The following is a 25,531-nucleotide window of genomic DNA, read 5'->3' as shown; positions in this document are numbered from 1 at the left end:
ATGACCAGCTGGAATAACACTGCTCGATATAATAAGGCCTATTTTCACAGTTCTTGCCACATGTTCTCTTTGCCTATCTGTCTCCTTTTTTTGCAAAAGTTGGAATAAAGCCAACCCATAGAAGAACCTATTGTCCCAATGGTTCTCAGTTGCCTGCATGTCCAAGCTGTTTCTCTTTCCCACTTCTTCCCTCTTCCTCCACTGAATTAACATTGGCTCACAGTGGATTATTTTATTTACTATAGTTATCCAAACTATCTAATTGATAGGCAGATCAAACATACTGTTTTTTAATAATTAAACAATTCTTTTCCTTTTTAGGAAAATACTCTCCAATTTATTTTCTTTATTCTATTGTCTTAGTCTTCCATCTTTCTTACCTTGTTTTCAGTTCACAGTGTGTGGGCATTACATTTATTATCTATCCTTCATTGCTGTTGAGAAGGTGGTGGTGATCCATTTTCTTAAACCACTGCAGTTCATGTGATGTGAGTACACCCACTGTTTTATTAAGAAGGAGGTTCTAAGATCTTGATCCAGTGACAATAGGTGATTTGTGATAGGTGATTTAATTCCAAGTCAGGATAGTGTGTGGTTTAGAGCAGAACCTGCAGATCACAATGCCACCATCCATCTGCTGCCCTTGTCCTATGTGGTAGAAGTCACAGGTTTGGTAGATGCTGTTGAAGGAGCCTCAATGAGTTGCTGGAAAGTATTGTCTAGATGGTAGACATGCTATCACTGTATGTCAGTGGTGGAGGTAGTGAATCTTGAAGGTGTTTTATGGATACCAATCAAATGCCTGGATGATGTTTTTGGAGCTGCATTCATTCAGTCAAGTTAAGAGTGTTGTGTCACACCTTCTAAATTGTACCTTTGTACAAGATGGACTGGCTTTGGGAAGGCAGAAAGTGAGTGACTTGCTGCAGCATTCCTAACATCTGACCTGGTCCTGTAACCACTGTATTTGTACAGCTGATGCAGTTCAGTTTCTAGTAACCCCTAGGGTGTTGATAGTGGGACACTCAGCGCAGGTAATGCCAATGATTATCAAGGGATGGTGGTTCATTTCTCTTCTGCTGGCAATGGTTGCTGCCTAGCAACTCTATGATATAAATGCTGCTTTCTACTTATCAACTCAAACTGGGATTTTCTCTAGGTCTTGCAATTTTTGGACACAGATCTCTGCAATATCTGAGGAGACATGCATTCTTTTGCATGCAGTGCAAACATCAGGAAAACATCCTTACATTTACCAAGGTTGGAAAGTCATTGCTGAAGTAGCTGAAGATGGTTAGGCCTAGGAGAGTAGCCTGAGAAGCTCTCAAACAGATTTCTTAGAACTCAGGTCATTGTCCTCAAACAACCACAACTGTCTCCCTTAGGGTGCAGCATGTTTGCAATATTTCCTCTCATTTACTCCAGTTTTGTTGTGGCACCCTGATGCTAGTCCCAGTCAAATGCTGGTCTGGAATCAGGAGCAGACATCGTCATCTCTTGAGTCCAGTGTTCCTGTCTATGGCTGAGTCAATGCTGTAATGAGTTCAAGAGCTGAGTGGCCCTGGCGTAACCAGATTGAGAATCAGTTAAGCAGATTATTACTGAGCAAGTTGATAGAAATATCAATGATCTCTTCCATCACTTTGTTAATGATCAAGGTTTGGTACATGGGCTATCAATTGGTCAAGGTTAGATTGATCTGTTTAACGTGGGTAGGACATACCTTAGCAATTTTCCACATTGTGTAAATGTCAGTGTTGTAGCTGCCTGGAACAGCTTGGCTACGCCCACAGCTAATTCTAGAACACAGGTCTTCAGTACTGTTGATAGAATGTAGTCAGGACCCATTGCCTATCCAATATCCAGTATCTTCAGCTGACAGTGGGTGAATCAAATTACTGCCTTTAATCCTGATGGAGGGCTTTTGCCCGAAATGTCGATTTCGCTGCTCCTTGGATGCTGCCTGAACTGCTGTGCTCTTCCAGCACCACTAATCCAGAATCTGGTTTCCAGCATCTGCAGTCATTGTTTTTACCTCTACTTTTTATATCTGGCAATTTCCACGATGTTACCTAATATATTGACATGGCTGTTTTGAGCATTATCACCAATGGAGCTCTTTTTAAAAAAAAAGCAGCTATTCAGCCTGATAGTTAAACTCTTAGAAAGCTTTAATAGGTTTGACAAATGTGATTGCCACTTCATTGGAGCATGTTGGTTTTGTCTAACCATTTTTGATTTTTCTGTTGCCCTTAATAAATTAATATCCACAATTTCCCAGAACTTCCCCTGCTATTGATGTCAAACTAACTGGTATTTAGTACCCTGTTTCCTCCATTTTTGTTCTTAAAAAAAGTGTTACCCTCATTCGTAGGGACAGTTCTAGAATTCCGGAAGCTCACAACATAACAGCTATCTCTGAAGCTATCTCTTTTGAAGTTCCAGGATATAAAAATCAAGTCCAGGTTGAGCTATTGGCTTTTAGTCCCATTAATTTCTCCAAAACTATTCTCTCTAATTAGATCTTTGGTTCTCCACAATTTTAGATTTTATTTTGTCTTTTACTGTGAATAAATACTTAACAAAACTATGTTAAGATTGGCTGCATTACTGTCCTTCAATAGAGGAAAGCCTATTAATGAAAACCCAGACAACTTTGTCAGACGAAAGCTGCAATATCTCTTTTACACATAGTAGACATTGAATCAAATTTATTTTAAAACATTTGTGTTACTGTGTGCTTCAAAATTGTAAATTGCAATATACCAAAGATGGTAGACTACTTTGTTACATGCAGGACTCCTCACATCAGCACACAACATTAACTCTGCATGAATCAAATGCTGACCATAGGCCTTGTACCCTAGCTTGCTCAAGTAGGTTGCCTATGCAATAAGCCTCGATGAACAATATTTTTAATTGGCTTGTAAGGGAGTTGAACTCTAGTGGACAATTGCAGCAATCCTGAAGTTATTTAAGGATACCTATGTCTGGCAGATTGATTATGTGAAAGGCTGTGAATATCAACACTAAATCTGAATATTTAAGCATTATATTTTCTATTGGACAGCAAAAATTTAAGGAAATAAAACCAGTCAGCTGACATTATTTTCCTGTTAATTTTCTTTCGATTTTGTTTTTGCTTTAAACAGAAAATTTGTCAGTAGACTCTGCACTGTCAAATCCCAGCTCCTTGGCTTCTCCAGGTCTGGGAATCGAAGGGCTGAGCCGCAGGAGAAAGAAACGCACCAGCATAGAGACCAATGTTCGAGTGGCCTTAGAAAAGAGTTTCCTGGAGGTCAGTAACCAGCAATGAGATGCATGGTAATACACAGTCAGCATTTTGTGATATACTTAACTATAATTTGGAATTAGTTTGACTTGGGTTAACCACAAGTCTTCAACTTGGTATATAAATAAAACAATTAATTTTGTTCTCCAGATTTGGCAGCAAGATCTCTCCATTTAAAGTGAGGATGATATGCATTATCTAGCATTATCCCATTGTTGATCCCTAGCTAATGATATGATTATCTATTTAATGTATATAAAATGCTAAAGAGGATGTTTCCACTTGAGGGGCAATCTAAAATGAAAGGTCATAGTTTTAGGATAAGGGGTAGCAGATTTGAAACAGAGATGAGAAATTACTCTTCTCCGAGTCGTGAATCTGTAGATTTCACTACCCCAGCGTGTGATAGGTGGCGGATATTAAGTAAATTTAAGGAGGCAGTAGAGAGATGTTTAATGACTAATGGGTTGAAGGGTTCTGGAGAGTGCACAGGAAAATGGAGTTGAGGCTGAGATGAGATCAGCCATGATCGCAAGGGACTGAATTCCTGCCGCCGCCGCCTCCTAGTTCTTATGTTTTTATGCCCTATTTCTAAATGCTATTTCCAGCTAATAATATCAACCTTGACATCTTCAGGTGTTCATCCAAGCTGTCTTTTGAAGTCTACAATTGAACCTACCTCCACCACCCTTTCAAGCAGGGCACTCCAGAATATAATCCCTTGTTGCATCATGTTTTCCCATCATATCCCTTTTAGGTTCATGTCCCTTTGTTATAGAACATAGAACATAGAAGAATACAGCGCAGTACAGGCCCTTGGGCCCTCGATGTTGTGCCGACATGTTTTCCCATCATATCCCTTTTAGGTTCATGTCCCTTTGTTCTTGATTCTTCTGCCAATGGAAACAGTTTTTCTCTATCTGCACCCCTTGTGATTCTGTATATCTCTATTATATCTCCTTTTAATCTTCTGTTTCTAACAAGAACAGCCCCAGCTTCTCCAATCTATTCGCCTGACTAAAATCCCTAACCCCTGGAGCCATTCACGTGAAACAGGTCAAATTAAACCTGTTAAGTTTTAACATGGTTCTTCTTCACTTATAGAACCAACCATTACTATCCAGCTCAGTCTTCTGTTGAAATCTTCCTTTGACCAGAAACCATGGATTTCAGTGTCTGAAAGATTTCTGTTACTCTTAAACTAATACAACCACTTATGGCTCAACTGCTATATAGCAGTTAACCTGTTTTTTTCAAAAGGTGTATTGTAATGAGATTTTCCTTTGATAAATTTGTTTTTGGATATCTTGCTGCTTTCATTACATAGCAAAAACATAACTTAATTGCATTTTTATTTTCATATTATCTGATTAGCCTCTAGTCTGTTTTATTTTGTGGATATAATATTTATTTAAAAACCATATATAACAATATACACATATGGTTAATGATTTGGAGGTGGGTCACAGGCTTACATGATTGATGCCTGCAGTGAATGGGTTGTCTTATAGTTTTAATAGGCTAGGTTTTAAAGGAGTTGATGAAGTACAATAAGATCCTGAGTGGTCTTGACAAGGTGGACGTGGAAAGGAATCCTTCCTTTTGTAAGTGAGGCACTGTTTAAAATTAGAGATCACCCTTTTCAGTAGAGGCGAGAGGGTTTTGCGACCTCGAAACTCTCTGCCTCAGAAGCAGTGAAGGTGGAGTCATTAAGGCAGTGGTAAATAAATTCTTGTTTAGCTGGAAATCTCAGATTACCAGATGTAGTTGCAAAGGTGGGATTTGAAATGCAAACAGATCATCCACAATCTTATTGAATGACAGAGTTGGATCCAGGGACTGAATGGTCTACTCCTGTTCATATGTGTATTTGTATGTGACTTCTAATTGGCATGAACAATTTACAAACAGCTTTGATCATTTGAATTTGTAGAGTTGAAACACTGAATTAAAAGAGAGAGACTTTGTTAGTAACAAAACATCATAACTGTGCTCAGTTGAGAAAACCCTGAATGACTAATGTCATAGAGTATCTATTAATATATTTAGTTTGTTATAATTATAAGAATGTAGTTAACAAATTCTGATCATTTTTCAAGAGGTAGTTGTTTCCCAAAGGTTAGCCACCATCTACAAGGCATAAGTCAGGAGTGTGATGGAATGCTTCCCATTTGCCTGGATGAGTGCAGCTCGAACGTCACTCAAAGCTTGACATCATTCAGGACAAAACAGCGTACTTGGGTTGGCACCGCATCCATAAATGTAAATGTTCACTCCCTCCACCACTAATGCTCAATTGCTGCATTGTGGATCAAATGCAAGATACGCTGCTGAAATTCCCCAAAAAACCTTAAACAGCACCTTCCAAACCCATAACCACTTTGATCACAAGGAACAAAAGTAATAAATAAGTGAGAATACTATCACCTGCAAGTTCCCCTACAAGCCACTCACCATCGTGACTTGGAAATATATCACCATTCCTTCAGTGCAGTTGGTCAAACTCCTGGAATTCCTTTTTTTCACGAAAATGTAGGTTTGCCTGCAGCACATGGACTGCATTGGAACAAGGGGAACAAGGGATGGGCAACAAATGTTGGCTCAGCTATCAACACCCACATCCCATGAGTGAATGAAAAAAAGAATGCTGAATATAGTAAAGAGATCTGTACTTAGCTGTTGTAAACAAAACATATATATTTAATTCATGCAGAACCAAAAGCCTACCTCGGAGGAGATCATGATGATTGCCGATCAGCTGCAGATGGAGAAGGAGGTGATCCGAGTCTGGTTCTGTAACAGACGCCAGAAAGAGAAGCGGATTAATCCACCCAGCAGTAACAGCGGCACTACCACTTCTACCAAAACAATTTTTCACAACCCCACCTCCATGGTAGGAGAACATACGTAGAATTTAAGTAAATTCTCTGCAAACTACTGGTTCTATTTCTACTCCTGTTTACAAAACATAACTGGCAGAATGTTTTCTGCAACTTGGCTGTAAGTAATTTGTACAGATAAGCTGCAATGTGCAGAAAATTGAATTTGGTACTGTAAAACAAACTTTGTAAATCGAGGTACTTAATGCAGCAGATAAAGCTAATCTATGTTAGTTGGAAGTATCAAGAGAAGAAAATACAGAACAAAACTTGTGAACAGAGACTTGAGTATTCACAGGGATTTTGTAACAACATGCTTTCATGCAGTAATGACATGAATACATTTTTGTTCAGATGATTTCATTTCATAAGGCAGTTTTAGATCACATTGTCCAATATGTTGACCACCTGTCACATTTGGCTAATTGCAAATCTAGATGTTGTGATTCCAAATCATAAATAAAAAGTGTAATAGACACCATTATTGGTGATATGATTTCAATGCTTATAACATCGTATATGTACTTTTGTATTTTTAAGAACCAATAAGACAAATATAAGTGTGAGTTTTTGTTTAACTATGGTTAGTGCTGTACTTGGGTTCCTGAAGAATAATAGATGAGTAAATGTGCACGTGAAATACATTTCCTTTTTTGCATTCATCCTTGGAACATGAGTGTTGGTAACAAATATAGCATTTACCACGCATCCTTTATTACCCCAAGAGATAGTGATCCTTCATCTGTAAAGTATTTCTTAAAGAGATTCTTCCAACTAAACTTAGTGCTTATCATTAAAACAGTGTTATCTTGATCACTCCTGTGGCTCGTCAGAAATTTCTATTGGACAACATAACACAGTTTAAACAATAGTTTTCTGTAAACATGGTTTGTTAATACTCTGCAATTGTCATTGAATTTAAGGTGTCTTGTGCAATTGCAGTCGTTAGATTCTGAGTTAGTAGCTTAACGTTTTAGTGGGCACTTTTGCCAATCCAGATTTGAGGGGTCATGTTGAATTCTGAATATCCTGTGACATGCAAACACAAAGTTTGTGTTTGAGCTATTTAATCTGCTGTTTCATTCACCAGAATGTTCAAGTGTGCAGTTTAACTAAGTTTCTTGCTATGATGGCTGTTATTCCGATCAGTCAAGTTGAGCTATTATGCTTGAAGTGCCGAAGAGAAATGTGTTTTGTCTATGGGGACAGGCAGGAAGGCTGGAGATAGAGAACATCGGATCATTGGTATCTTCCAAAACTGATTTTTGGGAAGTCTTATCAATGAAATGATAACCAAGAACTAGTTACTAAGGAATTTCAAAAGAAACTGCAGGATATTCGGAACATTGTTGAGCAAGGACCATAAAGATGATGAGTTGCATCAACACCTGGGAAAAATATATGAATACCACGTTGTCCCCCTCCAAATATTGTATACATTTATGCCCCTGGTTCTGGTAAATTCTGGAGTTTTGGTTTCAAATTTAGCACTATTACAGTTTTCCTTATGAGGCACAGAAGACAGAACTTTATATGATCAAGTCAACCAAATATATCTTTGAGCAAGAAATATGACATTCTGTATCAACACAAAGGGAAGTCTAGTGCTGGCCTATTACCATTCTTATGCATTAGGCACTGAAGCAATTGGAACAGTAATTCTTATAGTGTCACCTATGGTTCTCAGACCCCTCCTTCCTCAGAGGATTGGATGTTTAACCTTGCAATTTTCAGATGACAAAAGGTTTAATTTTACCCAATTCTGCATATTTTTCTTGAGCTAATGGATCAAATTAAAAGCTTATATTTGCCATTTGAGGCCAACAAAAACCTTCACAGAGATCTTTGCTGGTGGAACAAAGTGAGGTTTCCCCTCCATAACGCAGATTTATTGCCAGTAAAGTAATTTCTACCTTTTCATAAATAAGTGGAAAGCTAATATACAAAGTGTACTTTTTTTAATCTGTAAAGAGCTAAATTATTTTAAATAGTTGAAGTCCCAACTGTGACCCTTATGACATACTACTGGTTACAGCCTCCCAATGTGCCACATTTATCCTTGCTGTCTGTTTCCTGTTTATTCAACTGTTCATACTAATACATCACCTCCAATTCTAGAAACCCTCATCCTGTATGCCTTTTGTGTGGAACTTTATCAAAAACCTTTTGGAAATCCAAGTACAATGGTCTACTAGTTCCTCTTTATCAACCTCAGAAACTAATACATTTGTCAACAAGAATTCACTTTTGTGAAACCAATGTTCTTTAAATCATCCTATGTTTTTCTAAGTGCATAGTTCATTCTTATTTAATAATAGCTTATGATTAATATTACATAATATGAGAGTAAAGTGCTGATTGTCATTAATTATTATTCATTTATTAATGACAACTGATAGTGAGCTCCCAGGCAGTGTTTAGCTTTTAAACCAATCAAGTTGACTCTGATTTGTCAGGGCATTGTCCTGAGAAACTGATCTGCAAATGGCTGTCATGTATTTTGTTGAGTTAAAACAAGCACAGTGTATATGTTTGCATTATGTTTGCAAAGGTGGAGTCCATTTGCCAAACATTAGCATTGTTGTTTCATGCAGTGTAAGTGTTAGTTTTCTCTTTAATATATTCTTGCATATTGTACTAATAATGAGTGCAAGATGGAAAGCTTTGAATAAATGTCTTTTCTCAGCATCAAGAACAAAATACAGCACCTTTTGCATTTACTGATATCAGGCAAACCTGCCTGAAGTGCCTTGTTTTCTCCCTATATCTATTTTGAATAACGTTGTTACATTTGCTAATTTATTGTCTACTGGAACAGTTGTTGAACTTAGGGTTTTTTTTTGTCAAATCATAACTAGCACAATTACTATGTAAACAGGTGTCGCCTTTAGAATCCAAGAATAGAAAGGCAATTGAATCCTGTGATTTGTTGGATTTCAGTCCATTGGAGTTCTCCTCTTTTTTTTTTCTGTTGATATTAATTGCCTTAATTTTCTTCACTCTAATTAGTTCCTAAGATATCCCATATTTCTGGGATGCAACTTACTTCTTCTGTGAAACCAGACGCAGACTGGTTCAGCTTTTCCCTCATTCCTTGTGATGATTTCTCCTGTTTCTGCTCTCAAAATACAAATTTATTTCAGTAACTCTTAATTTTTATATACTTGCAAAAGATCCTAAATCTAAATTTATATTCCTGTTTAATTAACTCATTCTATTTAGCTTTTCCTGTCAACTTGGTGATGACCCTTTACTGATGCTAAAGTATACTTAATTCTCAGACTTGCTACAACTTTTTTTAATGTTATAAACCTTTTTATCTAATATCATCCTTAGCCTCGTTAATAATCCATAGATCACATAATTGTGCCAGAGGAGGACATTCAGCCCATCATAGCTGCTCTGGCACTCAAACATGCGTTATGACTTGGAGTCATTCACTTGATTTTTTTTCCCCAGTATCCTTGCATGTTGTTTATAGTCAAAATCTCATCTCTCAGTCCTTTGAATGTCTCAGTTGACTCTCTCTACATCACACTTCCAAGCAATGCAATCCAGATCCAAACTGTTTGCTATGTTTGAAAATCACTTTAAATATGTGCCCTTGCATTCTCAATCCTTTTACGAACGCAGGAGTAGTTTATTTCTATCTGCTCAATACGCACCTCATCATATCAAAATCAGCTATCAGATATCCTCTGCCTTCTTTACAAGGAGAAAAGACCCAGACTGTCTGGTCTATCCTCTCATCCCAGTGCCATTTTTAAAAATCTCTTCTGAACCCTTTCCAGTGTCTTCACCTCCTCTCTGTTTAGCACCCAGAATTGTACAGTGCGCCTGCTGAAGCTGAACAAGTGTCTTGTAAAAGTTCACCATTACCTCCTTGCTTTTCTACTCTATGCATCATTTAAACCTAAGTATTGTATTCTTTATTAACTGCTGTCTCCACCTGTCCTGTCATCTTCAGTGGTCTTTGCACATATGCACCCATGTCCCTCTGCACCTAGATCTCAATATTATAGCCCCGTTTAATATTTTGTCAAGGCAGGTGAAAGCGTGGTGTTGTTCAATTAGTAATTCAGAGACCTGGAATATTCTGGGGATCCAGGTTCAAATCCCACCACGATAGATGAATTTAAATTAATGATCACGATGAAACCATTGTGAATTATCCTAAAAAGAAAACTGTTTCAATAATATCCTTAAGGATAAATTGCCATCCTTATCTGGTCAGGCCTGCATGTGCCTTTCCGCCCATAGCAAATTGTTTGACTCTTAATTGCCCTCTGAAATGAACTAGCAAACCATTCAGTTGTATCAGTCAATAGAATGCCCTGAAAAGGAATGAAACTGGATGGACCACCTGACGCTGACTAAGGCAGTGAAAATAACCAGAGCATACTCAGCCTTGTTGACCCTGCAGAGTCCTCATGAATAATATATAAGGGCTAGTGCTAGTGTCCCACTGACACAACTGATCTCGCAGAGGTCATGGCACAGTTCTTGGAAAGTTGTTTTCCTGAGAGCCCTCAACTTTGTTTTCGAACCTCATAAAGGCTTTTTAGCCTCAGGTCAGACATAGGAAACCCAGGCTGATTCTTCTTCTGGTTTTCTGGGCCACAATTTTTTCTCCTTAATGTTGTTATGCCATTCTTCTTATTGGGGCTACCTTTCGCATTTTACAGTATGCCAGTCTCTTTGAAATAACATGTATTCACCACCCTCCATAACTATAATGCTGATTGCATTTCAATTATTTCTCTCTATTTGTGCCACTGGCTCATTTGGCTGCTTATGAATTTTCCATGCATTCTGATAAAATGAATTCATCTTTTATTTTATTATTGTTCTTTGCTTGGATCATTTTTTCGACACTATGATTTTTAAATTCACTGTTCCTTTCCTGCCCTACTTAGCTTCTTTTTACTGACATCTGTATACTTGCCTGTTGCCTTAAATCTTATCTTTAGATTTCTAAATCTTCCTTCATCTGAACACTCCTCACCCACTGTTTAAAGTAATTTTCCTCCTCTGACCATAATTGCTGATGTGCACTGATGTACTTTTTGTGTTGTCTTGTCACTCGTTGATCTTGCTATCCTGCAATGTTGCCTTGTTGTATCTCTTTATCTTTTGAGAATCTATCTTACATGAACCCTCTCTCCTACTATTTAGTTGAAATTTCTTCAACATGAGTTTTAAACTAGCAAGGAAATTGGTCTCTGTAATACCAGTGAAGACCAGATATGACCAGAGCAAGAAGGCGGATCAGCACCCTGATGATGGAAATTGTCATCCTTCTTTAATATGTCAAGATGATTAGGAACAAAAAAATCAGGAGTTTGGAGCAGAGTTACTGGTCAGCCATTTTTGTACCTCACATATTTTGAAGGAAGGCCTCTTGAATATGCTGAACATTTCCTATACCTTGGTAGCAATCTCTCTCATATGGCTACCATAGGCAAGATAATCCAAAAGCAGAGCAGCTGCTCCAGCCTTCTTCTAACAATGGCAGTGAATATTTGAAAATAAATTAAAAGTTCAAGTGTACAGATCAGTTGATGTCACCACTCTCCTGCACTGCAGTCAGACCTGTAATGTTTATCAAAGACGCGTAAGAAATTCCGTCAGTTGTGCCTCCATCATTTCCTTCATTTTCAATGGGTGGACGTTTGAACAAATGTAAGCATCCTTCTTGATGCCAGCCCCACAAGTACTCAGGCAAAACTTGTGCAATAGCAACTTTGATGGATTGGACAGTGTCCAGATGGCTGGAAAGCATCTCTCCAATTTCAGGAGAAAGAAAAGGTTTCGGAGGCACTCCTGAGCTGTACTTGAATTGCAGCAGCATTGGCGTGAATGAAGAATGACAATTTGGCCGTCGAGATGCATTGTGTTTGATGGACATGCATAACATTTTAAAACTGAGGCAGAACAGCATCAGAGAAAATAATCATGTCTTACTCTCTAGATTTCACTACCTCATGGAGATGCTGCCTTTTTCCAAATAATCTGTAGGTTCAGAATCAGTCATAAAGAATATGGTACGACCTAGTTAAATATTGTTCTTGAGTTGAAGGACAGGTGATGGTGGAGTGACTGAAGGGGAAATAAAACCGAGTTAGGTTGGACAAAGTTATAAATGGTGTCATGGAAAATGGAAAGCTCATGAAAATAATTTGCCCTTAAATATGCTGAAAGCAAAATATAATGTTGTTTTAAATATTTTAAATGATGTGATATGTGGGCCAATTAAAAGATATTCAATTAAAGCAATTCAGTGTGGCAAAAATCCTCTAATGAGGAGAAAGTGAGGTCTGCAGATGCTGGAGATCAGAGCTGAAAATGTGTTGCTGGAGAAGCGCAGCAGGTCAGGCAGCATCCAGGGAACAGGAGAATCGACGTTTCGGGCATAAGCCCTTTCGGCTTATGCCCGAAACGTCGATTCTCCTGTTCCCTGGATGCTGCCTGACCTGCTGCGCTTCTCCAGCAACACATTTTCAGCAAAAATCCTCTAATGTCAAGTACAGTGAAATAAGTGTTCAGATGTTTTTGATATTACCTAGGTTAAAGACTTTTATTAACAACCTGAGTGATAAAGAAGCATTCCTTTTTGGTTCTGTTGGCTTTAGGCTCTGAAATCATCATTGAGTAATTCCATGCTTATTCAAGGAAACTAATGAGCAGCATTAGTGTGAGAATGCACCTGTTAATGTAATAGTGTCGTCTCACCACCCTCTTTCCCCCACCCCCCGCCGTACTCGCAGGGTATACATTCCAGAACCTACGACGGAAGCCTCAAACTACGGATAAGAGTGAACCCATTCATTTAAATTGGAAACGTACCTTCCCTGCAGCCTCCTGGTTCCGGAATGTTCCCTATAACATGTTTTGGTTACAGTCAACAATGGGTAACTGGACCCACAGATACAGGGCTCACCCTGTGTATATGAAAATATTGTGCTTACACTAATATTTTTTGTAAAATAATGCTTCTGATCCAATTACTTTTGGAAATCTTGAATTTAAAAATGCTGGAAATGCTGCATTTTTCGGTAGAATCTGTACAGTGAGAGAGAAAGAGAGAGAGAAACATTTCACCAAAACTGGGAAAAATTAGAAATTTAGTAGATTTAAGCCAAGTGAAATTGGGAACAATGATAAACAGAACAATGGGAAGATTTATGGTAGAGTAGAAGTTGGGAGAGATCAAATGTCAAAAGACTTGATGATCTAAAGCCAAGGGAATGGTATTGGAACATATAAAAATAAACAAAAGATGGTGTCTAAAGGAGGTATGAATGGCAAATGAATGCTGTCTGAAAGTAAAACCATAAGAAAGGTAATAAACATGTAAAGTCAGGCATTCATGTACACTAGTACAAAGTTAATAGCGATAATGTCTTGTACAAAAGGAAGATTAAAGGAGTATTTAGTGTAAAAAAAAAAAAAAAAATCCATTGGGTGTCCTTGAGGTGTAAGGTTTTAGCCTGATATCATAATTATTTAACTGATATCTTACGTAATCAATATCAGAGAAGGTTTTAGTTGTCCCTATAGTTTTCAGTGTTCTGATGTTTCTTTTTCATCAATTCTGTCACTGAATACTTTTCCTTCTTGAGAAGCTAACAGAACACTTGCTATAGCAATTTCTGTCACATCCAACATGATGATACTATCAGCATTCCAATGGGACAGCTTCCTCTGCAATACTCTGTTCAAGCTCCTCCCGCTGCCCTCCCAGATTCCAATTTAACAGTCAAAAATGCATCTCCTTGCTCTATCAAAAGCAGTTCCTTAAAACACAAGTTGGTTTGTGTATTTTGATATCTGAAATCATTATTTCAAACTTAACCATTGCACGTGATTTCTTTTTCATCTCCAACATGTGAAACTTATCATACAGGTGTATCAGTGCAGGAGATGAGGACCTTTACACAACTGATTGGATGGACTAGTTTTAGTGACCTTTGATAAAATTTTAATTTTAGTTTAGATGATTTTGCACATTGCTATAGGTTTCATGAAGGTTGGCTAACCTGTGTAGTCAGGTGTTGCTGTGGCCATTTTAAAGCAATGCATTAAAGTCATGAAAATGCCAGGTGTTAAATACAGATAATGAAATTCAAAATAAATGCTCCACATTTTATGTCATGGCGACATAGAGCTCTGTTTCAAATGGAAGAAGTGTTTCAGGTCTTAGATAGTGAGAACAGGGCAGGTGAAAGAGCATTTGCTACATTTACAGCACTTATATAGGAAGCTGTAATTGGAGGGCAGTGGGAGGAGTTTGAGCAGAGTACTGCAGACGAAGCTGTCCCATTGGAATGTTGAAGGGATGAAGAAGAAGGTGTCATTACATTGTGGGCGGCACGGTGGCACAGTGGTTAGCACTGCTGCCTCAAAGCGCCAGAGACCCGGGTTCAATTCCCGCCTCAGGTGGCTCTCTGTGTGGAGTTTGCACATTCTCCCCATGTCTGCGTGGGTTTCCTCTGGGTGCTCCGGTTTCCTCCCACAGTCCAAAAATGTGCAGGTTAGGTGAATTGGCCATGCTAAATTGCCCGTAGCGTTAGGTGAAGGGGTAAATGTAGGGGAATGGGTCTGGGTGGGTTGTGCTTCGGAGGGTCGGTGTGGACTTGTTGGGCCGAAGGGCCTGTTTCCACGCTGTAAGTAATCTAATCTAATTAGATGTGACAAATGGCAGACGCTCATCCATTGAATATTCAAACTATTGTGTTGGAAAGTGAAGACCAGAGGAGCGAGAGCAGAAGTGCAGTATGTGGGATGCCTCTGGGTCAAGGGCCCTGTCAACCATGCTGGGGAGAAATCCTCAGCTGAGGAAAAAGGAAAACATAGCAAAGGTGCTGATACCAAACTCATCAATGAGCTTGACTCTTAACTGCACAGTTAACAGTGTCTGACCTGTTAAATAGAAGCCAACTATATCCTTAATAATTGATTCCAGTATTTTCCCCATGACAGATGTTAATGAATATCTCCAATTCTGATCTTAAAATAGAGGGAAGATCCTGAGTAAGCAGGTGAAGACCTAAACCTCCTGCATTTTCCTTGAGCTGATTGGCCTCCTACAACCCAAGCCATTCTTTGCAATCTGACCACTTGGAAGAGGCTTCTAGGATGCAGATGGCTCACAACCTCTTGTGAGCATAGTCTTCAGAAGGACTATTTTCATTGTGCTGATATCTTGCCATGCGCACAGCCTAGCTTTCTGGCTTCTTTGATATCATGGGAAGTAAAGAGGGTGGTTTCCTGTTGAAATTGTTGCAATCCACATAACATTTCAGATTCTGCGTTCTCTTCTGTTGGTGTTAGAAATACAGGTCCTGTTAAGGGTAAAAGAGAACAGTACCAGAATTGATTGAGAACATAAGATGCATGTTCGACTTTATATCCAAGAACTGGGTACTGTAAGGCCCTCCTGTGGCGTGGAGGTAAAGTCCCTACCTTGGACCAAGTGGCCTGGTTCATATCCCACCTGCTCTAGGATTGCATCTCTGAACAAGTTGATTAGAAAAATAGGTTAATTTTTTTCTTAAAAAGAACTTGATTCTATCCTTTCAGGCTATTGCATGCAGTTTGACTAATTGGGAACATGAGTGATTATCGTCAGTGGGTAATAAATGAAAAGTACCACAGGTGATTTGGTGGGGGGGGGGGGGTAACTTTCAATTGTGCTAGATAATAGTTCTGGAAACGAACAGAAGGAAAAATAACTGAATTAAGATAAAACTAAGAACTGCGGATCTAGAGATCTGAATCAAAAAAAAGCAGATCTGGCAGCATCTGTGGGAAGAAAGCAGAGTTAATGTTTTCAGTCTGGTAACTTTTCATCAGAGCAATTAGCAACTAGGATCTAGCAGATGGTATTTGTGCTGAAGCCAATGTGTTGCATGTATGTGGTGAACAGACACGTGGAGACAGAGCCGAGAGAGAGATATGAAAAGGCTATGTAAACAAGGATATTATAGATAGCCAGCCAGGACAGGAGGTAAGCTAAATAAGTGATGATAAGAGCTAAGGAGAAAGTGAGGACTGCAGATGCTGGACATCAGTCAAAAAGGGTGCTGGAAAAGCACAGCAGGTCAGGCAGCATCCAAAGAGCAGGAGAATCAACATTTCAGGCATAGGCCCTTCATCAGGAATGTGGGGGAAGAAGGCTGAGAGATAATTCGGAAGGTAGGGGGGGTGCTAAGGGGAAGGTAACTGGGAACACGATAGGTAGATGCAGATGGGGGGTGAGGGTGATGGGTCGGAGGGCAAAGTGGAGAGGCAAGGTGGGAAGGAAGATGGACAGATAGGACAGTTCAAGAGCTAAATGTGGCAAAATTGCTGAAAGCAGCCCATATAATGGGCCTAGGAGAGCAAGCGAATGGGTGGCTATGCTGAAAGCAGCTAGGTGAAAGTGAGGACTGCAGATGCTGGAGATTAGGGTCTAGAGTGTGTAGCTGGAAAAGCATAGCAGGTCAGGCAGCATCTGAGGAGCAGGAGAATTGACGTTTTGGGCAAAAGCGTCTATGCTAAAAGTAACCCATGTCATAACAAGACTGGGTGTGAGGTGGGTAAAAAATATGGATGGTCGGATGGAATCAGACTGTAAAGTTATTGAACTTGATGTTCACTCCTATAGGCTGCAGGGTCCCAAAGCAGAAAATGAAATGTCGTTCTTCAACCTTGCACTGAGGCTCGCTGAAGCATTGCAGTAGACCTGTAACAGAACTGTTAGTGTGGCCGCACAGTGTCTTGAATTGGAAGGCAACTGGAAGTTTAGGGTCACTTTTGCAGACAGAATAAAGCATTTATCCACTTTGCATTTGTTTCCCTAATCTCGACGAGAACACATTTTAAACAGCGAATACAGTAGGTTAAATGAAGTGCAGGTAAATCACTACTTCACTTGGAAGGTGTCTCTGGACCTTGGGTGGTGAGGAGAATTACATCTTCTGTGATTGCATGAGTAGGTGCTGTGTGAGTGTGGGCAGATGTTTGGAGTAGAGGAGGAGTGGACCAGAGTGCCCAGCAAGGAAAGATCCTTGTGAAATACTGACAAAGGAGGTAAGGGGAATATATTTCCAGTTGTTGAAGTTAATGAAAATGCAGCTTAATCCTTTAGGTTTGGAGGCTGGTTTAGTGCAAAGTGAGGAACAGGGAACCCTATCATTGTTGTGGGAGGGAAGTGTTGAGGGCAGAAGTGAGATGGATAGAACACAGCTAAGTACCCTGTCGACCACAGCAGTGGGAAATCCTCAGTTGAGGAAAAGGATCAACGTCTCTGAGACTCTCACTTTGGAAGGTGGTGTCTCAGAACAGATGCAACCGAGATGGAGAAACTGGAAGAATAGGATGAAGTCCTTTCATCAAGCAGGGTGTGAGGGTGTGTAGTTGAAGTAACTGTGGGAGTCGATGGGTTTGTATTGTATGTCGGTGGGTATGTAGTGTACATGGGTGGTCTGCCTACCCCAGAAATGGAAACATAGATGTTGAGGAAGGGAAGGAAGGAGGACCAGGTAAAGGCAAGGACAGGGTGGAAATTGGAAGCCTGCCTTCTGCCCTGGTCAGCTGTCCACAATATCCTTATTTATCCACTCCCTTAATATCTCTGTCTCTGGGCTGTCTCCTCTTAACTGCTATCTCTTCCCCCCCCCCCCACCCCCAACACACACACACACTTTTACTCACCCCACGCCCTGTTCTGTTATGATATGGGTTGCTTTTAACACAATCACCCATTCTCATGCACTCCTAGGCTCATTATATGGGTTGCATACAGCAGAACTCATCCATTTTCTCACTCTGAGTTCTTATTATCACATATACAGCTTTTCTTCTTCAGCTCCAGTACAAGTATCACGTTTTTCTCGTAACTGAAGTGTCACTGGACTTGAAAAGTTAACTCTGTTTTATTCCCACAGATTTTGCCAAACCTGCTAGGTTTGATCAGCAATTTTGATTTTTGTTGGGGAAAGAAATTGGGTGCTTGGGCTCTTGTGGCACAATGGTAGTATCCCTTCCTTTGGGTCTGAGTTCAAGTCCCACTATTCCAAAGATGATAACACATCTGAACAGGTTGATTTAAAAATATCAAGAACTGGATTCTGGGGGGCTTTTGTGGTATAGTGGTAGTGTTCCTACTTCTGAACCAGAGAGCCTAGCTTCAAGTCCCAAATGTTCCAGAGGTGTGTCATAACATATTTGAACAGGTTGAATTAAAAAAAAAGCTGTGTTCTGACTGTGGATAGGGAAGCATATGGTGTCCACCACTACCTTCAAACCAGAGGGGCTGGAGTGCATTATTTCCTCGACTGAAACAATTTTGGTTTACTCTCTCCCTCATTTCTCATCATTTGCTTATTGTTCAGGCAGTGCTTCTAATTTTTGGTTCATTGATGGGGTAATTGGATAACTTCGTGGTGTGTTTTATCCTGGGAGAAAGTGAGGACTGCAGATGCTAGGGATCAGAGTAGTGTGTGTGGTGCTGGAAAAGCATGTCAGGCAGTATCCGAGGAGCAGGAGAATCGACATTTCGGGCATAAACCCTTCATCAGGAATGAGGCTTGTAGGCCAGAGGGCTGAGAGATAAATAGGACGGGGTGGGGCTGGGGGGTGGAGGAAGGTAGCTTTGAATGCGATAGGTAGATGATGGTCGTGGAGACGGTGATAGGTCGGAGAGGAGGATGGAGCGGATAGATGGGAAAGGTGATGGAGAGTCAAGAGGGCAGTGCCGAGTTGGAGGCTTGCGACTGGGATAAGGTGGGGATTGGGAAATGAGGAAACTGGTGAAATTCACATTAATCCCGTGTCGTTGCAGGGTCCAAGGCGGAAGATGATGTGTTCTTCTTCCAGGCGTTGGGTGATTAGGGTTGGCGATGGAGGAGGTTCAGGACCTGCATACCTTGGTGGAGGGGAAGGGGGAGTTGAAGTGTTCAGTCATGGGGCTGTGGGGTTGGTTGGTGCGGGTGTCCTAGAGATGTTCTTGGAAACAATCTGCAATTTGGCGCCCTGTTTCCCGATATAGAGGAGACCACATCAGGTACAATGGATACAGTAGATGACATTTATAGAGGTACAGGTAAGTTTTATATCCTGGGCCTGGCTAAGATAACCATCAGCAGCTCCAGGCAGTGGGAGTCATTGTTCCAGCTGCTGTGACTCCATTTATGTCTGGGTGTCCATGGAGAGGGAGCACACAGTGCCCAGAACATATTCAAAGCCTTTAGCCGGAGGTGGGCACAGACTGGACTACATTCTCTCCCCCTCCAACTTTATTTTGATTTAGCTCCTCCTTTTCTTATTGTTCTTTCATTTTTCTTCTAGTTATGCTGCCTTTGATGGGTAGTGCTTGTAATTTGTTACTTGGTAATTAGTTAAGTCAGTACTTTTTTTTAAGAACTGGGTTCTTGGGTAACATTGTGTGTTGTGGCAGAGTGGTAGTTTCCCTACCTCTGGAGCAGAAAATCTGAGTTCATTTCCCACCTGTTCCATAAGGTATCTGAACTAGCTGGTTTTATATGTTTGAAAAAAATAGTTGGGTTCATTCTTGATGAAAAGTGGGCTTCTGGACAGGGAAACTATTGATGAGGAAAAAGTGGAATTGGTGTATGTGCTAAGCAATGGATTTACAATAAAATCCACATAAAAATCTGGAAGCGATTTGCTACCTAATTCAATATCTAGATATTGGTCTGTTAAGTATCTCCCTTCTCAGAAGAGAGAATTCTAAAACAATGTACCATACCATAAATAATGTTTAATTTTTGTCTCACTCCTTAATTGACCTACGTACAACTACAGGATTGTGAAATTCAAGATTTTGCATGCAAAATTACTTTATTCCCCTGTATTTTGTAAAACAGAAATTGCCAGTGAAATGGTTTGAGAAGATTTGCGTGAATATGAATAAATAATTATTAATTAGGATTTTTTACCATATACTTGTATGTGCCCTACAGGTTAGTGTTTCAGAATGTTGCTATGTGACTGGATTACAATATGTTTTTATTAATAGGTGGCCAGCACTAGTAACCTCGTGACGAGTAGTACACCGACTACTCTGGCTGTAAATGCAATGCAGATGCCTGCATCCAGTGCTGGTGTGACCAACTTCAGCATTTCAGGTAAGAATTTGATGCTAATTAATATATTATGCAGCGCAGCTTGCACAAATATTATATAACTGTCAATCAGTTTAAATCCATTTCATACAGAGACAATTAATGGTTTTACTTCCTTGATACTAAATGGCATAGTGTATTATAACATTATTTCTTGCCATGAATCAAGGGAGTGAACTGGTCCATTAAAATGGACTTTGTGGTGTGAGTGCTCTTCCAAATACAGTGCACCCTAATCTGAGTGAAATTGAGGTCTCCAATCTGCAAAACATTTGAAAACGACCAAAAAGAGAAATGATAATGGGCTTATGCTGTCTGCAGTGGAACTATTGATGCCATACTGAGGATGGACAAGGCATATTATTGACACCAGCACAGTAAAGCTTATGTTGAACATAAGTGTAGTGTAGTGTCACAATACAACAATTAGAGGGAGTTGGTCAGCTCAGTTGGTTGGATGGGCAGTTTCGCAAGGTGTGGTGCTGGAAAAGCAAAGCAGGTCAGGCAGCATCCAAGGCAAGGCTTCTGCTTCTCGGATACTATTTGAATTGCTTTGCTTTTCCAGCGCCACACTTTTCAGCTCTGACTCTCCAGCATCTGCAGTCTTCACTTTCTTCTGGATGAGCAGTTTGCAATACAGTGTGATCCCAACAGTTATAGGTTCAATTCTTGCACAGGCCGAGGTTAACACTTTATCGCCTTGTGTGAGATGTGCTGATCCTCGGGTTAAACCACCAAGAGTTGTATCTGACAATTAGGAAGCGCTGAATGATCTAGGAAGATTAAGATGACTTTTTTTTTCTAAGTTTTTTTTTGAAGAAGTAACCAAGAGAATTGATGAGGGCAGACAGTAGATGTGATCTACATGGACTTCAGTCAGGCGTTCGACAAGGTTCCCCATGGGAGACTGGTTAGCAAGGTTAGATCTCCATGGAATACAGAGAGAAATAGCCATTTGGATACAGAACTGGCTCAAAGGTAGAAGACAGAGGGTGGTTTTTTAGACTGGAGGCCTGTGACCAGTGGAGTGCCACAAGGATCGGTGCTGGGTCCTCTACATTTAGTCATTTACGTAAATGTTTTGGATGCGAGCGTAAGAGGTACAGTTAGTAAGTTTGCAGAAGACACCAAAATTGGAGGTGTAGTGGACAGCGAAGAGGGTTACCTTCGATTACAACAGAATCTTGATCCAATGGGCTGAGAAGTGGCAGATGGAGTTTAATTCAGATAAATGTGAGGTGCTGCATTTTGGGAAAGCAAATCTTAGCAGGACTTATACACTTAATGGTAAGGTCCTAGGGAGTGTTGCTGAACAAAGACACCTTGGAATGCAGGTTCATAGCCCCTTGAAAGTGGAGTCGCAGGTAGATAGGATAGTGAAGAAGGCATTTGGTATGCTTTCTTTTATTGGGCAGAGTATTGAGTACAGGAGTTGGGAGGTCACGTTGCAGCTGTACAGGACAATGGTTAGGCCACTGTTGGGATATTGCGTGCAATTCTGGTCTCCTTTCTATCGGAAAGATGTTGTGAAACTTGAAAGAGTTCAGAAAAGATTTACAAGGATGTCGTCAGGGTTGGAGGATTTGAGCTATAGGGAGAGGCTGAACAGGCTGGGGCTGTTTTCCCTGAAGCGTCGAAGGCTGAGGGGTGACCTTATAGAGGTTTACAAAATTATAAGGGGCATGGATAGGGTAAATGGCCAAAGTCTTTTCCCTGGGGTCGGGCAGTCCAGAACTAGAGGGCATAAGTTTAGGGTGAGAGGGGCAAGATATAAAAGAGACCTAAGGGGCAACTTTGTCACGCAGAGGGTGGTACAGGCATGGAATGAGCTGCCAGAGGAAGTGGTGGAGGCTGGTCCAATTGCAACATTTAAAAGCCATTTGGATGGGTATATGAATAGGAAGGGTTTGGAGGGACATGGGCTGGGTGCTGGCAGGTGGGACTAGATTAGTTTGGGATATCTGGTCGGTATGGACAGGTTGGACCGAGGGGTCTGTTTCCATGCTGTACATCTCTATGACTCTATCACTTTACCTTTTAACTTTACAATACAGAGTACGTTGAGTTGCTATAATTACTTGCAATTAAACCAATTCCCAGCTCTGAAAGTGATGGACACTGGTCACTTCATAATTATATGTGTTTTCATTTTTCATTTGCAACCCTTTTTATCCCTTATCTCTTATAGTCTGAAATAATGATATCACAATAGCGTCCAATCTGCTGACATTCATGCTGATTCACCAAAGGCATCTACAACCAAATCTGATGACATTTTAACCAATATCAATTATTCAGATTGTTAAAGCACCTTTTGCTGAATCTCCTGATTCAGTACTAAGGAAGCATTTCGCCTGATCATTAGTTCCTTTGTTTACAGTCACCAAGTGCATCAGGGTCTATACCCTCCAAATCCCCCTGTCATTCCTTTAGCTACTCTGCTGCCAATGTGCTAGGCTGGACTACTCCTTACATAGGAGAAAGTGAGGTCTGCAGATGCTGGAGATCAGAGCTGGAAATGTGTTGCTGGAAAGGCGCAGCAGGTCAGGCAGCATCCAGGGAACAGGAGAATCGACGTTTCGGGCATAAGCCCTCCTTCATTCCTGAAGAAGGGCTTATGCCCGAAATGTCGATTCTCCTGTTCCCTGGATGCTGCCTGACCTGCTGCGCCTTTCCAGCAACACATTTCCTACTCCTTACATAAGCTCATGACTTACAACAGCTGCCCTAACTTGGTTTCTCTTTGTTTTAGATTTCCCACATGCAAACCCACTGGTGACTAATTTTCCCAAACTCCTTCCCCTCTAATTCACTCCTCTCTGTGCTGAGCAGTGCCAGTAGTTTACTGGCAATGACAATGAGAAGAGGGATGGGTAATACAGGACTGAAGGTGTTATATCTCAATGCACGCAGTATTAGGAATAAGGTAAATGAGCTTGTGGTGCATATCAAAATTGGCAGGTATGACGTGGGCATTAAGGAGAAGTGGCTGCAAAGAGATCAGGATTAGGAGCTAAATATTCAAGGATATACATCCTATCGAAAAGATAGGTGGGCAGAGGGGAGGGGGGGGTTGCCTTATTAATAAGAAATGAATTTAAATCAATAATAAGAAATGAAGTAGGATCAGATGGTGTAAAATCTGTATGGGTAGAATTGAGAAACTGGAAAGGTTAAAAAAAATTATAGTTGGACTTGTGTATAGGCCTACAAACCGTCATCAGGAGCTGAGGCGCAAAATACACCAGGAGGTAGAAAAGATGTGTAGGAAAGGCAAAATTACAGTGATCATGGGGATTGCAATTTGCAGGTGGATTGGGAAACTCAGGTTGATAGTGGATTGCAAGAAAAGGAATTTGTGGAATGTCTGTGAGATGGCTTTTTGGAGCAGATTGTGGTGGATCCCACTGAGGAACAGGCAATACTGAGTTCAGTATTGTGCATGAGGCAGACTTGATAAGGGAGTTTAAGGTGTAGGAACCCTTAGGAAGCAGTGGTTATAACATGATTGAATTTACTCTGCAGTTTGAGAAGGAGAAGATAGAATCCATAAGATCATAATAAGACCATAAGACATAGGAGTGAAAGTAAGGCCATTCGGCCCATCGAGTCCACTCCGCCATTCGATCATGGCTGGTGGGCATTTCAACTCCACTTACCCACATTCTCCCCGTAGCCCTTAATTCCTTGATTCCTTGAATCGGAGGTAACTGTATTACAACTGAATAAAGGCAACTGCGGAGTCATGAGGGAGGAGCTGGGTAAAATTGACAGGGAGAGGAGCCTCGCAGGAAAGATAGTGAAACAGCAATGGCAGGAGTTTCTGGGAGTAATTCAGGAGACAGAGCAGAGATTCATTCCTTGGAAAAAAAGATATGGTAAAGGGAGGATGAGGCAACCATGGCTGACTAGGGAAGTCAAAAGATAAAGCATATAATGTGGCAAAGGGCAGTGGGAAGCTGACAAAGACCAACACAGGGCAATAGAAAAATGAATAAGGAGGGAGAAGATTAAATATGAGGGTAAGTTAGCCAGTAATATAAAGGAAGACTATAAGAATTTCTTTAGATATGTAAGAGATAAAAGTGGACATTGGGCTACTTTAGAGATAGTAGTGGGGAAAAAGGAAATGTCTGAAGAACTAAACAATTATTTGGCGTCAGTCTTCATGGTGAAAGACACAAGTAATATCCCAAAAATTCAAGAGAGTGAGGGGATAGAGTATGAAGGCCATCACCAAGGAGAAGATACTAGAAAAACTGAATGGCATGAAAGTGGACAATAGTTGAAGATATAGTGGAGGCGTTAGCAGTGATCTTTCATGAATCCCTAGAATTAGGGAGGGTTCTAGAGGACTGGAAAATCGCTAACATGACACCCATGTTCAAAAAGGGAATCAGGCAAAAGATGAAAAATTACAGACCAATTAGCCTAACCTCGATTGTGGGTAAGATCCTGGAATCCATTGTGAAAGATGAGATTTCGGAATACTTGGAAGTGTATCATAAAATAGAGCACCATCAACATAGTTTCATCGAGAGGAAATCATGCCTGACAAATCTGCTAGAGTTATTTGAGGAAGTAACAAGCAGGTTAGACCATGGAAAGTCAATGGATGTTTTCTACCTGGATTTCAAGAAGGCCTTTAACAAGGTGCCACAGGAGGCTACTTAATGAGATAAGAGCCCACAGTGTTAGAGGAAAGGTGCTAGCATGGATAGAAGCTTGGCTGTCTGGCAGGAAGCAGAGAGTGGGGATAAAAGGATCCCTTCTCAGGTTGGCAGCTGGAGTCAAGTGGTATTCTGTAAGGTTCAGTGTTGGGACCACAACTTTTCACTGTTTACATTAACAATCTAGATGAAGGAACTGAAAGCATTCTGGCTAAGTTGGCAGACAATACAAAGATAGGTAGAGAGACCGGTAGCATTGAGGAGGCAGGGAGGCTGCAGAAGGATTTGGACAGGTTAAGAGAGTTGGCAAAGAAGTGGCAGATGGAGTACAACATTGGAAAGTGTGAGGTCGTGCACTTTGTTAAGAAGAATAGAGGCTTTGACTGTTTTCTAAATGGGAAGAAAATTCAGAAGTCTGAAGTGCAAAGAGACTTGGGAGATCTCGTCCAGGATTGTTTTGAGGTAAACTTGCAGGTTAAGTCAGTAGTTAGGAATGCAAATTCAGTGATGGCACCTGTCTTGAGAGGACTTGAATATAAAAGCAGGGACATACTTCTGAGT

General features: G+C 40.5%; 1 protein-coding gene across 3 annotated transcripts in view; it reads left to right on the top strand.

The window, feature by feature from the left end:
• The window catches only part of pou2f1b (POU class 2 homeobox 1b), a 113,208-nt gene that overhangs the window by 51,842 nt on the left and 35,835 nt on the right, over window positions 1-25,531 (top strand). For all 3 annotated transcript variants that reach the window (XM_043701018.1, XM_043701017.1, XM_043701016.1), the window contains 3 exons: window positions 3,153-3,298; window positions 6,006-6,185; window positions 20,195-20,303. In XM_043701018.1, coding sequence (XP_043556953.1) covers window positions 3,153-3,298; window positions 6,006-6,185; window positions 20,195-20,303 — 435 coding nt within the window. The remainder of the gene's footprint in view (window positions 1-3,152; window positions 3,299-6,005; window positions 6,186-20,194; window positions 20,304-25,531) is intronic.

Source organism: Chiloscyllium plagiosum, chromosome 12 (genome assembly GCF_004010195.1).
Source record: "Chiloscyllium plagiosum isolate BGI_BamShark_2017 chromosome 12, ASM401019v2, whole genome shotgun sequence".
Lineage (NCBI taxonomy): Eukaryota > Metazoa > Chordata > Chondrichthyes > Orectolobiformes > Hemiscylliidae > Chiloscyllium > Chiloscyllium plagiosum.
Note: the sequence above shows the minus strand (reverse complement) of the source record. Positions and strands in the feature narration are given on the sequence as shown.